Here is an 18,088-nt window from a genome sequence, read left to right on the forward strand (position 1 = left end):
TGTTGTGATGCTGCTTCTAACGTGGCAGCTACACAACACTTTACCATAGCCTGCTGAACAGGGTGTGAAGTCATGCTGCTCAGCCAATCAAATTTAACCTTCAAAGAGAACCAGCTCTCAACCCAGCTACATTGGTCCCTATGGTGGATCCCTCAAACCTCATTACTGTGTATAAGTGGTTGAAACTATCACGTCACCCTGACCCAACCTCTCCACTGTGCCCCTCGAGAACCCAGACTTGATGCTCTTTATGGATGGCTCTTCTTGTAAGCCTAATGACTACACTACACTACACTGTCAGGATATGCAAGAGTGACTTCTTTTGAAACATTAGAGGCAGGGGCCTTCGCCTGAAGAACATCTGCTCTGACACGTCTTTACACTGACATGAACCTGTATTCTGGCAGAGGGATACGCAGTAAATATTCATACAGACTCTAGATGTGCTTTTGGTTACTCTGGCAACATGGAGTGTTTATTACTTTATCAAGGAAATCTATACAACATACACACCTTATTAAGAATTTATTGCAAACAATGCAGTTACCAAAACAAATTGCTGTCATTAACTACTTTCCACTAATACTCCAGACCCCATAGCATAGGGTAATGATCCCACTGATGCAGCCCCTAAAAAGGCCGCCATTGATGAAAAAGTGCTGCAGATGCTTATGCGAGTGCAATGCACTCCAACAGCTCCTACTCTGCAGGATTTGTTTGCTGCCTAGGGTTTCCAAAGAAGAGAGAGGGGGGTATGGAAGGACAAGCAATACTTCAAGGATTCTGAAGGGGTACGGAGGCATCCAGACAATCGCCCAGTGTGTCCCAGAAATTTCCTATATGCCCTTATTCGGTTAGTGCAAGGGAAAGGTCACGTAGGAAAGGTGGGTAACATCAAAGACAACAATAGTTTGCATCAGGGCTGGCAGTAATTGCAAAACAGGCTGAGTGAAGCTGTGAAATCTGCAGACAGACTTTGAACACATGGCTGCCAATGAGGGATATAAATACCCGTTGGCAATAGTGGATATATACGTGGGTGGAGGCCTTTACCACTAGAAAGATTGATACACGAATGATGATTAAGACATTGATGAAGGACATTATTCCCAGATTTGGGGTGCCATAAAAAATTTAACAGTGACTGAGGGACTCACTTCACAGGTAAACTAATCAAGTAATTGGACCAAGCATTAGGCTTCACTTGGGAGTAACATTTTCCGTATCAGTCCTAATCCTCTGGGTTAGTGGAAAGAATGAATGGAGTACTAAAAGGTACATTGGCTAAAACATGTCAGGAAACTGGACTGAAGTGGCCGGAGGCCCTTCCTATGACTTTATATACTCTAAGAAATCAAGTAAATCGGACAACTAAATTAACCTCATTTGAAGTATTAATAGAACGACCAATGCCAACTGGACGCCGACCTCCTTTAACAAGTTCCCAAGCCTCTTTGGCCTGGACTGATGAGAAAACTATTGAAATTGTTAAGTTTTTGGATAAAGCCATAAGATTGAATCAGGGGTGAGTGGCAGGTGCATTGCCTTAGCCAAGGAAGAAAATAGTCATCCCTTTAAACCAGGAGACTATGTATATGTAAAAACACTTAAGAAAGACTCTTTCTGCTAGGTGGAAGAGGCCCTATCACGTGATTTTGGTGACGAGCACTGCAGTAAAAGGTGGAAAAAAAGCCCAACTGGATTCACAGAAGGCGGTGCAAGCTCAGTCATGGTGAAGGAGAAGTGGTGACCCAAAACAAAAAAAATCCAAGTTATTATTTTACTTGGATTCTTGCAGGTACAGGCCCCCTAATATATAAATGAGGCCCCACTGCAAAATAACTTTATCTCTTAGTTATGAATTTGCTGTGCGCTTGAATGCTTCTGCTTGCTGGATATGCACTTGCATTCCTCACCATAGCAGGGGCAGGGAGGTATCCCCAAGAAGAACAAAGTGGCTGAATGGGAAAACTGGGAAGGACAGGATTGAAACATAGATATGACAAAACAAGGAGAAATGGACAAAGGAAGGATATAGTTTGGAGAACTTTAAGGGCTCCTATCAACCCAAGTATAACGTGTCCCATTTCCCCTTATTCCTACTATTGAGCAGTTCCCTGTGGGAGAATTGTGTGTAAAGTGTACCCACCTCTTGGGGTCGGGGAAACTGAGGTCTGTTGATATCAGCCAGTCTACAAACCCTTCACTCTGTTATGAACGCGTGACACGTGACTGTGGTGTACTTGTCACGTGACAGGTGTTGAAGCTATACTGGACTTGAGGTAATGGTCTTGTGATGGTGGAGTGACGTCATTTTCCCGCCAGTAGAGGTCATGTGACAGGTTTTGTTTGTTTTATTTTTACAGGGTATAAAAGGTGGACCCCTCCCTGTGAGGAGGGGCAGTTCGTGGCTGGATTTGCCATGTTGACTTCATGCCACTGCGTGATTTAATGGTATGACATAGTGTGGTTGAAAAATTGAGTTTTATTTAATGCCTAAAGTTTAAAAGGTCATTGCCAGCAGTTTCTTTATAATACTGCTAGTTGAGAATCAGTGGAGAGTGAAGATCGGAGTTCGGGAGTTAAAAGATCGAGGGAAGTCGATTTCGACGGTGAAACGGGTTCGACCTTGTTTGATCCTCATTCGGAAGGAATTCGTTGACTGTGCTCGTGTTAATCCCTGTGAATAGCAGAAAGGATTGAGTACAGTGTTGTAAAGGAAAGGTCAGTGCCTTTAAGCCGTTACATTTCACCTTCGTAAATTCTTCGTGGGAAAAGTAGTTCGAATGGGAACTGCAACACGACGTGAAAGAAAATTTAAATAGTCTTAAAAAGTCTCTCCTTAAATGGACTGTAAGCATTTTGAACTTTTGCAATACTACTTTGAAGAAGTGTTTTTGCAACATCGCTTTAAGAACTGTTTAAGCTTTATCGCTTTAAGAACTGTTTAAGCTGCCGCACAGCAGCTGATTTCCGGTTACGTTAGTGGTTTGTTTACTTTTGGGGGTTTGTTTTTCAGTGTTTAATAAACGTGTTATTTGTTATAAAAACCCCTGCCTCACTCATATATTTATTGTTGCTTGAATCCGTAACAACTCCAATGACCCACTTGGAAGTAACCTCTTATTCTTTAGGAAAAAGGCTGCAATCAGTACACCTGAGAGAGGTGCCACCCATCGAAATCCAAGTGGAAATGCCACTGATCCTTTGCAAATATGGCATTCAGGTCATTCCCTATAACGGTACTTACTTTGTCTGCAGTTACTGAGCCTAACCTTGGCTGCCCCAAAACTGGGTAGGAGCCTGTTATGTGGCTCCCTTTGTGGCACCTAAAATCCTTAAACTTGTATCCCAACATCCAGATTAAGAGAGCTATCACTGAGGCTGAAAGGTTCTGGATGATTACGTTTCTATGTACGGGGCAGAGAGAGCAGCTCAAGAATTGAAACAAACGGCCTCAGCCCTTGATAAGATGGCCAATGATAGCTCTTTGGCCCTGTAGGAAACTCAGCAGCAGATTAAGGAACTAACCATTGAGGTAGTAGCCATAAGAATGGTAGCCCTGCAAAATAGAATGTCTCTGGACTTCATACTAGCTGAGAAAGGTGGAACCTGTGCTATCATAGGACAGGAATGCTGTGTCATTATTCCCGATGAGTCCAAGATCATAATCCATCAGGTGGACCATTATTCAGAAGAGTGTGAAAGGTAGGAGAAGAATTCCACAACTATAATCCACCCAGAGTGTGATGGCCTTTTGGGAATCTCTTAGGAGGTGGTGGACAATGGTGCAGCATTGTGCATTAACACCAGCATTGGTATAGTGGTAGTAGGGACCTTTAGATTTACGTGTGCCCTGGTACCCCAACCCCGGCATGGAACCACAGGGATGCTTCCAAAGATGAAGCTGGAACCCATTGATCCTGAGTATGATGGAGATACTTGTTTAGACATGTGCCCTCTGCCCCTCAAGTTATGAAATCTCTTATTTGGAAGGTGAGGAGGAGTAAAGCTGATCTAATTATCAAAAAGGAGGTGACTGTGGAAGAAAACTAACCCTTAATTCTCAGGCTTAACAAAATCATGAGCAGAGCAGGGTAAAAAGCAAATGAATTCTGTCTGTCTACTTTACTAACAGGATTTGTTGCTAATTAGTACATGAAGAACTGATAAGCATGGATGTTGTGTGCAAGGAAGAACTATTGGCCTTCAAGGCTACAGGACTAACTGCTTAGTTTCTTTTAATTAATGGGGAATTGACTGTGATTGTGGGGACCCCATGTCTAAATTTGTGTAAGGCATGGAAGCATCATGAACTTTGTCAATAAGTCTAAGCAAGAACTCTTGACCCCTGAGAACTGCCGAGCTGCATGTATTTTAGGTATAAAAGCCCATGCTTGTACTTACTTAAGTAGAGTCTCCTGGTGGGATCTCCATGGTCACATAATAAAAGTAATTAAACTCAATACCGGGGCCTGTGTCTTTAAGTGTAATTGGTGATAATAAATTTCTGACACCCATCTTTTCGGACAATGAGGTGCACATTTAGACTGCTTTAATTGTAATTAGGCAATTAGCAAATAAATTTTCTTTATAATTGTATACAGTGTATGATCTGTTATTTCTTGCCGATGGATAATTGCATATAGGCAGTATTTACACAGTGTTCGCTCAAATTGGGGTTCTATTACCGTAGATTCCGGATTATAAGCCGCTACTTTTTTCCCACATTTTGAACAGCTTTGAACTCTGCGGCCTATAATCCAGAGCGGCTAATACATGTTTTTTTTTCATGCCGCCTCGTAACAGTAGACCAATAAAATTGATGAGTAGTTCACAGAGGTCCAATGAAATTGTACGATAAATCAAGCGCACTTTCACAATTAAATTATTGTAAATCAGTCATTTGTACTCACCCTCATCAACATGGAAAATACTCGAAGAAAAGCAAGACCCGAGCGCGTCAGACCCGATTAGACCCGATCGCATTGCGCAAGCGCGTCAGAGCCGATTAGACCCGATCGCATTGCGCAAGCGCGTCAGAGCCGATTAGACCCGATCGCATTGCGCAAGCGCGTCAGAGCCTATTAGACCCGATCGCATTGCGCAAGCGCGTCAGAGCCGATTAGACCCGAGCGAAAACGCTGCTTTTAAGTTAAAGTCGATCAATAACTTTTCCAGGTAAGCTGCAGTATATATATTTTTACCAGTCGCTAGGAGATATTGGAATGTTGTTCGTGCTGTTCAGTAAAAAAGTATATGCAACGTAATTTGTGTTACCGATACGTATGTATATTTAAAAGTAGCGGTGCGGCCTAAAATCCGGTGCGGCCTTTACAATAAAAAAATTGATTTTATTTCTAAAATTAGAGCCTGCGGCTTTTAATCAGGTGCGCTCTGTAGTCCGGAATCTACGGTAATCGAAACATCCCAACTTTCCTGTTTGGTTGGACCCAAATCATACTGACCCTGGACGTATATTGTTAAGAAATGTGGTCTTCTCACCACTGATTCTAGCAGCTGTAGCAGAGCCAGCAAATGAGCCAATTTTCCCATAGTGAGGGGGCTTCAGATGAATAGCTAAGAGATATATTAAACTATTTCTCCTTCATAAATGAACATAAATTCTGCCCAATGATATTTAATTGCTGTTTCCTGATATTTTCCCTATTAGTTGTCAGGCAAAATGTCCAGTTTCAACATCTCAATTCTGAAGAGTGAGGTTACTTTTGCTATTTTCAATCTGTATTAACTATTCCAGAAGCACAAACTTTGGAAGACATTTTCCAGTACATTAATCATCTTGATACAGGTCATCTGTTCCTGGGGATTTATTGCTTTTCAATCCCAATAACTTTCTTCATTTTTTTCTATTTAAAATGAATGCTGTTTTTAAACTTCATTCAATTCAGAGCCCATTTGATTTGCAAGCCAACTTCTACTTTAAAACATTCACTCCCTCCAAAAATCAACATCACCCCAACCTGGACTGAAGTAAATAGCCAAGGTTTTGTCAGTAATACCATCTAAGCTTTATATCCTCGCCATCAAAAATGAGATTAGAAGGGTCATGGAAGTATTCTCATCTTGACAACACAAGTCATAGAAAATAGAACATTAAGTACCATTGGCATTTCTAATGGTTGAAATCATAGATCTATTTCCCAAATATCTGAGTGTCCTTACCACATGGGCTCCAGTGATATGATTTTTTTTTTTAAAAGCACCCCCAACTCAGACATAGACAATAGATATAAACACTGCTTTCACAAGCAATGCTTACATCCTACAATTAGGGAGAATTGTGCACACTATTACTAAATACAAATTACCAAACAAAACTAGTACATATATTCTGTACAGTGTACATATAGATTTTTAGCCTCATACCTGCAACTGCTTTAGAGCCTCTTCCAAAACATTAATCTGGTTGTCTTTCTTCAATAAGGAAGTCTGAAGATCTTCAAGCTTGTTCTCTGATGTTCTGGAGCTCAGCTCTGTCTGCAATTGCTTGATTTTACCTTCTTGCAGTTTGTTGGTGTCCTGGCTTGTGGTCAATGCCATTTTTAATTCTTGAATGTTTATTCCCATTGTCTGAAATTGTATAGTTAACTGATAAGTTTAACTCTCCCAAACTATTTCAAGTTACTGCATTTCAAGATGCTTTAAATAACTTGTATTTTATTCATAATATCTACATTAAATCATACCTTTGAACCTTTGAAATATAAAGCAAAATGTTTGTATGGCACCATTCAAGATTCAGAGCAACACAAAATCAATTTTACATTCATGTACATCTCACGAGTGTTAAGTAAGGGAATTATACCTTGGCTGCAACTCCGCAAGTGTTCAATGGCACGCATGCCTTGAACTGCAGCAGCTGGTGCAAGCTTGCTCAAGTAACCAGAACACAGTCCCAGATCCTGGAATGAGCTAATCAGCAATAATCATTTATGCACACTTTTATATTGGAACACCAGTACAGTTTCTATAGACCAAAAGGCAGGTTTTACCAAGCTGGTCATCTTCCTGTACAACTTGGGAGTCTCAGAAAAGCATCTCGGAGACATGGAAGTCCTAAGTTAAACAGCCATATAGAACAACTCTCAAGGAAATCAATTAGGAAGAGTAAGTCCATTCAAGTCTGCTCCACCTTTCAAAAAATTCATGGCTGCTTTATGCCAGAATCAAAATCCTTTTCTGGTCCAAGTCTCCATAACCCTCAACCCTTACAAATATCTATCAATCTCTTCCTTAAATATTATCTAACAATCTGGCCTCTAGAAGCCTCAAGGGCAGAGAATTCCAGAGACTGAAGAGTTTCTGAGAGAGAAAAAATTATTATATGCCGCAGTATGAAATGCCCAGCATCTTAGTTGTGATTCCCAAATGCAGAAAGAAAGTATATGTATATGGTCCCTTTAGGATCATATATATTTGAGTAAGGTCACTCCTTCATTGTTCTAAACTCCTAAATAGAGGAGCCCTCAACTTCCCAGGAATTAGTCTAGTGAGTCTTTTTTGACTACCTCCAACACAACCATATACTATTTTTTTTTTAAAAGGTAAGGTGATCAAAAATGTGCACAGTATTCCAGATGCAGCCTCATAAGTAGCCTATACAACACAATCGGGCTGGAGTAGCATTAGTGAGGGGAGAGTAGATGTTGATTTTACAGGCCGAATCCTTGCACTTTATGTCTCCATTGTAGAACAAAGCCTGATTTTGAAGCTTAACTGACTTTGCAAATGAAGGCTAAGATACTTAAATTTAAAAAAAACAGAAAATAGCAGAAATACTCAACAAGTCCTGCTACATCTGTTGGAAGAGAACAAAAGCTAATGTTTCAGCTGAAAGATTGTCATAACTGGGACGACACAAGATTGGTTGTTATTCTGCAGGAAGGGTGTAACAGAGAGGACATCTCAGATTGCGCAAAATCAACACAACCAATGGTGATAAGCTTTAACATCGAAGAACATAGAAGGTCGAGCAGCACTCGTGGGAAGAACGAAACTGTTGATGTTCAGGACTAAAGCCTCACCTGACACAGAGTGTAGAGGCAAGATGACCAGCAGAGAGAGAAGGGGAGTGGCAAGGAAGGACTTTCAGGTATGTGGTGGATAGAGAAGAGGCGCAGAATGACAGAAAGCTAGTGCCAGAGAGAAGGACCAGTGGTTGGAGCTGGAAGCCAGTGATTCTTTGCACACAAGAACCATATTTTTTTTAATCACAAAAGGAAGAATTGCACCACATCCCCAATTTCTGAGCCACCTCAAAGACATATTCCTGGTTCGTGCTTCAGCAACAGCAAAAAACATTCTCAGCCAATTCAAAAATGTGACCTGACGGTGAAAAGGGAGAAGAACAAGTCATACCAGTTTCTAAAAATGAGGCTTTGTTTGTGCTGTGATTCACTTTTGTCAGGGGCAAGTTCAATCTGATCACAGATGCTCCATCTGCAGACAAAAGTTGAATACAGAAGACTACACTGATACTGTCCATAAACAGGGAGGCCTGTTTTGAGGGCTGCCATTTCCTAGGATACCCCTTACATTCCCTTTCTGCAATACACAAGGCAAACAGCAGGCAGTCTTGCCAAGCTCCAGATTTTATCTGAAAACATTCACTTTTCCATCCATTCATACAATATGAATTACTAACACACACAAAGCAGTCATATTCAACTGCAGATTCCCCAGCAGGACCCCATTTTGGGGACGATATCCACCTTCTATGAAAATATTCTGTTATAATCCAAACTCACTGAGCAAGTTGATTCTGTCCATCTTAAAAACAACTAATCACTCAACAGCACAAAGCTGTCAAGAAATCTTCCTGCTGGAATGCCACACCCATCACCAGCCTCAAAGCACACAACCTGATTGATAATGACCTTACAAAAAAATCTTTAATCTACATTAAGTAGTGAGATAGATTGTCAATTTCTCATCTCTTCCTGGTAAATGAGGGCAATGAAGATTCTGAATATACTGTCCTCTGGAAGAAGGACCAATCCACTCCAGTCTCTGCAACGTAATTCAACTGCATTTTAGAATGACTATATTCTTGTTCTGATACGAAAATACTACACTATCAAAATGCTCTGTGGAGGGGTTACTTGAGAAACTGACCTCCAAGATCTTCAACTTACAGTTATCAAATAATGTGCAGCTATACCCATGACCTTAAAATTACTGTAATATTAAATTTCAGTGTCCTTTTTTAAACCAGTAAAAGTAATTCAGTACAAAGAATTTGCATACCTGAAACAATTGTTCATCTGTCTTCATTTTTTCCTTCAGTTTCTGGTTCTCCATGGCTAATACTGGATCAGAGCCATTTTTGTTGAAAGATTGCTGTCTGACAGTTTCAATTTCCAAAAGCAGCTTCTCATTCTCTTTCTTCTGATTATCCACCTGATTCCAAGTATTCCTGATGTACATTACATATCCATTCTGCTTTGACCTGGAAAATGTAGCTTCATTCTGCAGGTATGGGAAAGAGAAATGTACCTTCAGCAACTTAAAGACTTCAAAATGATTCTCAAAGTGAAATCAAGTTAAATAATTAACTTTAAGTGGTTTATCCACCATTCGTAATTGGCTTAAACTAATGAGCTGGGGGGAGGACTTTGCGGTTCTAATATTTCTCTTGTTCATTCTTTGCGGCACTCCTATTTTCATAGATGGTTACGAAGAAAAAGCATTTCAGGATGTATATTGTATACTTTTCTCTGACACAAAATTGTACCTTTGAAATACCATATACTGACGAGTTGCTCATTTAAAGAAGAAAAATATATACCCGGACTGTTTCATTTTGAAGTTGAAGGTCTTGATTTAGTATCCGTATTCTATCTTCAATTTCTTCAATTGTCTTTGAAGCATTTGTAAAAGATGTATTAGAAATTCTTTCCTGTAGAACCTTTCGAGCTTCTGCCTTGGACGATAATCCATTCTTTGAGCTTCTCAGATGGTTTTCAAATTTTAGTTTCAAATCTGATAAAGTCTGCTGGGCATTCTGAATCAGAGAGTATGTAAAAATATATGTAAACCTTCTAAATAAGATTGTACAAAGCAGAATCTATTATTTATTTAAAGTAAGAATGGCCCAAAATGAAGGTGACTGGACACTCAATCTTTCATTCAATTTCTTCAATTGGAAAAATAGTCTTGTTCTGCTTATTAACAAAATTTTGTTTACCAGGAACATTACAGCAGTGTATACAACAGATGCTGGAAAATTAAAATTCAGTATCAGAGTTGAAAAGAATTATGAGCTGTACAAGGCATTACTGTTGCTTCACACGTGAAGTTTTAATTATCACCACTACAAGGGGTATTTATTCATTCATTCATTCATTCATTAATTAATTAATTAATTATTATTCCATTAACAGGTATTACAGTCAAACTTTAAAATTGTTAAATCGTGAAAAGATACATTTTATTGCTGGTTTTGAATTGATGGAAGACCATGAAGTGATGCATATTAAATGTGTGAATAACTGTCACAGTCCACGTGATTAACAAGATCTTATGTTAACATTTAATGACATTCTAAGGAAAAAATATTTTCTTCAAAGTTACTAAATTATTTGGTTTCTTAACTTTTCCCTGCAGATTTTGTTGATGAAGGTGGAAAACACTACAAGTAAAAGATTTAAATCTTTTTAAAACCGTTGCCCATTCAGAATTTAAATAAAACTTGAATCACCTGCAAAGTTTTTAAAAGCTCTATTGTTTGGTCAATAAAACAGAATGAGGACACAGATAGAAAGAACCTAATAACTGGTCACTGAGATCTCATAAATATTTGAAGGAATTGGATATCAGCAACCAAATTAAAGCTTTGCATAAAAGGTAGTTGAAGCATTTGAAGGCTATTTCAGCATTCAGATTGTGGTCTGCCTGTTCCACATCCCTATTTTCCCAAAATAGAGCTTCATAAGCAGCTGCCATCAATACTAAACTTGACAGAGGAAATTCTGACAACTCAGCAAAACATTATCAAAACAAAATCTAACAGAATTAGGGATACTAGACTGAATTTAAGGGAGCAAACATCAGCAACTACCAGCAGAAATGACAAAGCTACCTTCAATTAGGAGAAGTATTTTGACTAGTCTGTCCAGTCAAAGAGTTCAGAGTCCAATGGAGAGTCCAAATTGTGATAAATCCCCTTCCCATGTTAACAAAATTTACCAAAATAAACTGATGCAAGAACAGTGACTCTATGCAACTCAGTTGAGGAGTGGAATAGTATAGAATAGATCTCAGCTAGCTAAGGGAAGCAGAGACTAGAGTTTTGAATCTTTTTTAACAACAGCCAGGGTTCCAAGAGACTGGAGCATAGCTAAGAGGTTGGCATTAGTAGTTGCGACATTGAGGGAAAGAATTCTGGAACATAAGATCTATGTTCACTTGGAAAGCCAGGGACTGGTTTAGTGAAAGCAGCATGGGGAGTTGAGATCAGGCTTCATCACTCCAATTGCCTATTTTTGAGAATACAAAAAAGTTATGGCGACATGATTAAACATTACAAGGATTTGTGCAAGGTTTTTATAGTTGGATATAGCAGGCTTGTCCAGAATATTAAAACAAATAGATCTGAGATTTCTGGGTCAACTAGATCCAAATTTAGATTGGTGGAAGACATGTGGGGTAATAGTAAATGGAGGCTTTTTCTGACTGGGATTTTTGTTTCTATACACACACACACGAGTTGGGGGGGGGGGGGGATTGATGTAGTCTGATTAGTAAATGCATCTACTACTAGGCATTCCTTTGAATTATAGGAGATATTGAAAGGATATAAAAGAAAATATATTGAAATATTATCAGAAATAAATTAGTTGGAATTCTTGAAGCAATTCTGAAACAATCCAAACAATATTTCTGCAGTTTTTATTCACTTATTTTAAAAATAGATTCATATTATGAAAGCTTTTGTAAATTGTGATGGACAGACAAATCATAATGGAGAATTATGCTAGCAGTCAATGATGACTGATATAAAACAATAATTTATTCCATTCATGTGTTGATCCAGAAATTTATGTTGAATTTTTATTTTGAAAATGCTTTCGTTGAAATGCACACTTCCCTTCTCGCATCAGTATGGATTAATTAAAAATAATTAGGTGCAGATGCTGGAAATCTGAAATTAAATCGGAGAAATGCTGGAAAAGCTCAGTATGTCAGGCAGCATCTGTGAAAGGAACAGTTAACTTACTCACGTTGAAGACTCCTCAAAATTCTGTTCCAATGACCAGTCTTTTAACCATTTTCCACAAATCCTGTCTGACTTGCTGTATTTTTCCAGCATTTTTAAATTGAGTGCTACTTTGGTACTTTCTCTGCAAGTTATATTGGTTCAGAAAAACTAGATAGATACTTTTGCTCTAAAAAATATTAAAAATAAATTAGACACATCTGTTGGGAACGATTTTGAAAGTTTCTTAACAATAGTTATTAAACCAACATTGATTCTTTCTTTCTTGATTTAACAGAATTATTAAGATGACAACCAAACAGTGACAGGTTTTCCAGGCATAAGTTTTAAAGTCAAAGAACATAGAAATCCCCTCAGAACAGATAAAATTAGGGATCCATGGATTTCAAAAGGAAAAAATATTGAGATACAACTGTAAAAAGAAAAGGGTTACAATAAATCTCAAATCCAAGATAAGCTTGAAAATTACAAAGACAAAGGACACAAGAAAAACAGCAAGATTAATAAATAACAAATTTGAACAAAATCTCTTGCGGATCACCACGTAAAGACATGTCACAGATATGATGGTATGTATCAAGAATGAAATCAACAGATGAAGGACAAGGATATTTTCAAAATTTAGTTCAATTTTAGTATTTTGGAATCACTAGCAAAAGTGTATAAAATCAAATTTGCAGATAGAAGTGATTATTTTAGTAAACTGAGCAATGTAAATATATTCAATACACTCAACTCATGCGTCCAGATAGTAGGCATGCAAGCTACTTTAACAGCATAAACCCAATGACACAAAATAGACTCCTATTACACTGTTGCCGGAATTTCACAAAAGTATTTCAGAAAATATTTAAGAATGACCCACAATTCAATTATTTAGTTAAGTGAGTGTTCCAAATCAACTACTTCCTCATATCAAAAAGACATGATACAATCACTACCCTTTGCTGTATCACCCCTGGGAACAATCTTGATGAAACATTGTTCTGCTGGGGATGTGTGGGAAGGAAATAAAACAAGAAAAAAATCACCAAAATATTACAGGCTCCCTTCTCCATTTATTTCTGTGGTACAAATGCAAAGGCTCCAGCTCTTTTTAGCAATCACCATCAAATCATACATGAACTGGAGATCTTGGTTGACTTGACCAAAGATCTTATTTTACACCAGGACACTTACTTTTTAGTAAATGCAACTGGATAACAATCAATCAGGAAGAACAATCTCAGCAAACTTTACAGATCTGTAGTCCAGAAGTAGTAGGATCAAATATAAAACTGGACCTACAGATCTGAGTGCTCTGGATCTTCTCATTCAAACTGTGTTTAATCCTGGACAGAGAATTTTAGCAACAAATCTTCAAAGTATCAAAAATTAAGTTATAACTATATAACAATTACAGCACAGAAACAGGCCATCTCGGCGCTTCTAGTCCGAGCTGAACGCTTACTCTCACCTAGTCCCACCAACCTGCACTCAGCCCATAACCCTCCATTCCTTTCCTGTCCATATACCTATCCAATTTTTTTTTTAAACGACAAAATCGAACATGCCTCTACCACTTCTACTGGAAGTTCTTTCCACACAGCTACCACTCTCTGAGTGAAGAAATTCCCCCTCATGTTACCCCGAAACTTCTGCCCCTTAACTCTCAACTCGAGTTGATAAAGTTATCTAAACATTAACTAAAAGGAAGGTTAAAAATAGAAACATAAATTGTTGAAGTAATGTTTACAAAATTCATTACTCAGGGAAGTAGCAGTAAACTATGATAGATGGGAAATAAATTCTGATGTGCTGAGTAGGCTTGTGCACATTAGGAGAAATGGAGTTAAGCAGGACAAGCATTAGGACAACAAAAATGCACTGAAAATACATTAATACCACTTTCAGTATGAATAATATTTTAGCCACTCAAATTATAACAAGCTAGACACCAATACCATTAACGATGCCTGTGGAGGCTGGTCTAGTACTCAAGCCTTAAACAAAGCCTTGAAATTACAGCCTCCTAATACACTGATAATTTCTTCAAAGTAATAAATGATACAAACCATCAAGTGATTTTCTTTGAAATTAATTAAAGTAGAAAGTCGCAGTATTTCAGGATTCTTCTCTTCCGAAGTTAACTCCAGCATAGGAGAGTCAGAAACATGGTTCTTCAAAGACTGCAACTGTATACACAATTCCTTATTCTTTTTTTTCTCATCTGCTAGGCACAAGTCACATTCAGTTATTTGGGCCTGATATCGCTTTATGTTCTGAGGAACAGTACTCATCACTCTCTGTTGAAAAAACGTGAAAGGAAAGCAAAACTATGATCAGAAATGAACAGTAGGGAACTAATACACTTCACAGAATTACATTTTATTCCAGAATGTTAGATCGGCTCCTTCCATATTGTTACTTTTCTTACACTTCCAGTATTAATCAGATGCTCACAATTGTCGACATTTGTAAATGCTTTCAATTGATATTTTTGCACCATCTTCCAAAGTTACCAATTCCATTTTTATGTGTCGTAAGCTAACTTATATAGGCAAGCAGACGTTAGCTTCAGGACCTTCCTAGACACCAGAAAAGATCTATACAGAATTCCAAACACATTTGATTACAAAATGGTATTAATATAATGGTAACCCAGTTTTCATATTGGACCTTTGATACAGAATGTGCCTACAAATGTTTCTTATTTTATAAGATTTCTTCACCAGCTAAATTTGAGGCGTCTATGTTTGGAAGTTACACTTTATCATGAATCAATGTCTGTTTTGATTGATGAATTATACTTCAGTTTGCTGTTTGTATACTGAAATCACTGGGATCGTCCCTCACCAGCTCACCTTCACTTTAATACCTACTATGACACTAAACTCTCAATGATGTGACATCACATTCAGTTGTAACCAATTTGGAAGTTAAAAATTTGGAAATAGCATATACCCATATTGTGTAACTAAATTACCAAAGTAATTTATTGTTAGAAATGCATAACTATTGAGACTGGACACAGAGACAATTCAAAATTTTAGGTGCGGGGTTGTTCTGTTCTAAATAAAGAATAATAAATACAAAATGACAATTCTATATTCCACTCTGAAAATGCCACTGGGTCAGTTGTTCCTTGAATGTTCTCATATTATTTCAAAATTCCAATATGTATGTTGCTTGTTTATAAATTTAAACCATGCAGCAAAACCTACTCATTGAAATATTGCATGTTAAAGTTGTAATTACCAAAAAATTACTCCTCCACAACACAAGCTGTTCATATACTTTTTGATTCTCTTCCTGTAGTTTCTTAATGCTTATTGATTCTGTTGACTCTTCAGGGAACATGGAACAAAATTTGACCAGTAGCTCATTCCATTCTTCCCCCTCTCTTGAAAGCTGTTGGTTGGTTTTAGCTAGTTCAATCTTGTACTCGTTTTCCATTTGGAATAAACTTTGAATTGTTTCCTGAATAATAATAAAAATAAATTTCAGTCCAACACACTGTATACCTTTTCTCAAGTAGGTTTACAATGACGGAAACATGAAATGGCATCAATGCCGGCAGGAATGCACGGCAAGGACACACGTTGCTGAAGCATTAAAGCATGTTAAAATTTCACAATACCCATTTAAATTCCACCATCTAGAAACATAGAAAATCTACAGCCCTTAGGCCCACAAAGCTGTGCCGAACATGTCCTTACCTTAGAAATTACCTAAGATACCCATAGCCCTCTATTTTTCTAAGCTCCATGTACCTATCCAGGAGTCTCTTAAAAGACCCTATTGTGTCCGCCTCCACCACCATCATCAGCAGCCCATTCCACGCACTCACCACTCTCTGTGTAAAAAAACTTACCCCAGACATCTCCCTCTGTACCTACTTCCAAGCACCTTAAAACAGTGCCCTCTCGTGCTAGCCATTTCAGCCCTGGGAAAAAGCCTCTGACTATCCACACGATCAATGCCTCTCATCATCTTATACACTTCTGTCAGGTCACCTCTCATCCCCCGTCACTCCAAGGAGAAAAGGCCAAGTTCACTCAACCTATTCTCATAAGGCATGCTTTCCAGTCCAGGCAACATCCTTGTAAATCTGCTCTGCACCTTTTCTATGGTTTCCACATCCTTCCTGTAGTGTGGCGACCAGAACTAAGCACAGTACTCCAAGTGGGGTCTGACCAGGGTCCTATAGAGCTGCAATATTACCTCTCAGCTCCTAAACTCAGTTCCACAATTGATGAAAGCCATTGCACCATATGCTTTCTTAACAACACAGTCACCCTGCGCAGCAGCTTTGAGTGTCCTATGGACTTGGACCCCAAGATTCATCTGATCCTCCACACTGTCAAGAGTCTTACCATTAATACCATATTCTGACATTATATTTGACCTGCCAAAATGAACCACCTCACACTTATCTGGGTTGAACTCCATCTGCCACTTCTCAGCCCAATTTTGCATCCTATCAATGTCCCGCTGTAACCTCTGACAGCCCTCCACACTATCCACAACACCTCCAACCTTTGTGTCATCAGCAAACTTACTAACCCATCCCTCCACTTCCTCATCCAGATGAATTGTAATTCTATCTGAAATAAGTTTTACATTTGCCATTACTCTGACCAAACTGCACTGCATCAACCTGCAATTAGATGTAATTTTAGGCAGTGGTCTCCATTTTCTTCTATGCATACATGGGATTTCATCCTTATTTACAGAACAGAATTAATTAAGCATGTCCAATTGTCTCAGAACAAATTGAAGTGAGGCACCTCTTTGAAATACTGCAAACTATCAAAGTACTCCCAGAGTCCTTCTGTTACTGTTGAAGATCATCTCAAGCTTACGGCAAACTAGTAGAAAGGGATTGTCTAATTTAGCTGCTGCCATCAGTGAAGAGAGATATTGTTTAAATTATTTCACAGCCTTCTGTTACAGGAAATGCAGGTGGTCCTTGGTAATGACTGGCTTCTATTCCTGAGAACAGTTTGTAACCTGAACTATTCCCAAGTTGAAAATAAACAAAAACAGAATGTGGGAGAGGATCTCAGAAACAGCTATGAAAGGAGATGAGTCGCATTGTGAAGAGAAGCTGCCAGCTGGCCTCACCGTCTCCGTACACTGGAAAACCAAGTAGATGCCTGCACCTCCATAAATACACCCAACCAGTTTCCCAAACAGGGTGCTCACAAGCCACTTGACCATAACCATTCCACTAAATCATTTCTGATCAATTTAGGATCTTCCCATAATTTCTACAGCGCTAGGGGTTTCAGAGGAATCTGTAAATCATCCATAAAAATGCATAAACTGTAAAAGACCAGTAACTACCTCCAGACTAGTATCCCATGCATGTTTATTTCTCAGTTACTTTTAATGATAGAACTGATGCTTAAATCTTACCAGCAAAAGACGATCTTTCTCCTGTAGATGATTAGAAAGCTTATTAATTTCTGCTTCAATTTCCTTATTTTCTGGAGTAGTGGATTCAGTTAGTGTTTTGTCTTTCAAATCAAAAATTTGTTTTTCAAGACTTGTGTCCATTTTACTAAGTTCTTCATCTCTTCTTTTCTCCATCTTAAGCTGTTAGTCAAAACTTACATATTTACAATCCCATACAAAGTAGAAGTTAACTGCAACACCATTAAACTGTCATACATTATGTCTGTCCTGAGTTAAAATCAGAACTTAATATATGAACCACAATCTCAGGAATGGAGGAAAAAGAGGAATGTTAAATGATTTTGTACATTCACACTTCAACCATACTCTTTTAAATGATACTTAAAATGAAAATGTACACCTTGAGCACTATTTTAGCGAGTGTGATTTTCTGAAAAATGCTAGACA

At 38.3% G+C, this 18,088-nt stretch overlaps 1 protein-coding gene across 6 annotated transcripts in view; it reads right to left on the bottom strand.

Moving 5' to 3' along the window:
• cenpe (centromere protein E) overlaps positions 1-18,088 on the bottom strand; it is a 169,106-nt gene that overhangs the window by 14,973 nt on the left and 136,045 nt on the right. For all 6 annotated transcript variants that reach the window (XM_073024450.1, XM_073024413.1, XM_073024458.1 and 3 more), the window contains 6 exons: positions 17,642-17,821; positions 15,479-15,700; positions 14,296-14,526; positions 9,812-10,027; positions 9,271-9,492; positions 6,391-6,594 (listed from right to left, as the gene is read on the bottom strand). In XM_073024450.1, the coding sequence (XP_072880551.1) occupies positions 6,391-6,594; positions 9,271-9,492; positions 9,812-10,027; positions 14,296-14,526; positions 15,479-15,700; positions 17,642-17,821 (1,275 nt within the window). The remainder of the gene's footprint in view (positions 1-6,390; positions 6,595-9,270; positions 9,493-9,811; positions 10,028-14,295; positions 14,527-15,478; positions 15,701-17,641; positions 17,822-18,088) is intronic.

The sequence above is a fragment of the Hemitrygon akajei genome, chromosome 2, assembly GCF_048418815.1.
Source record: "Hemitrygon akajei chromosome 2, sHemAka1.3, whole genome shotgun sequence".
Classification (NCBI taxonomy): Eukaryota; Metazoa; Chordata; class Chondrichthyes; order Myliobatiformes; family Dasyatidae; genus Hemitrygon; species Hemitrygon akajei.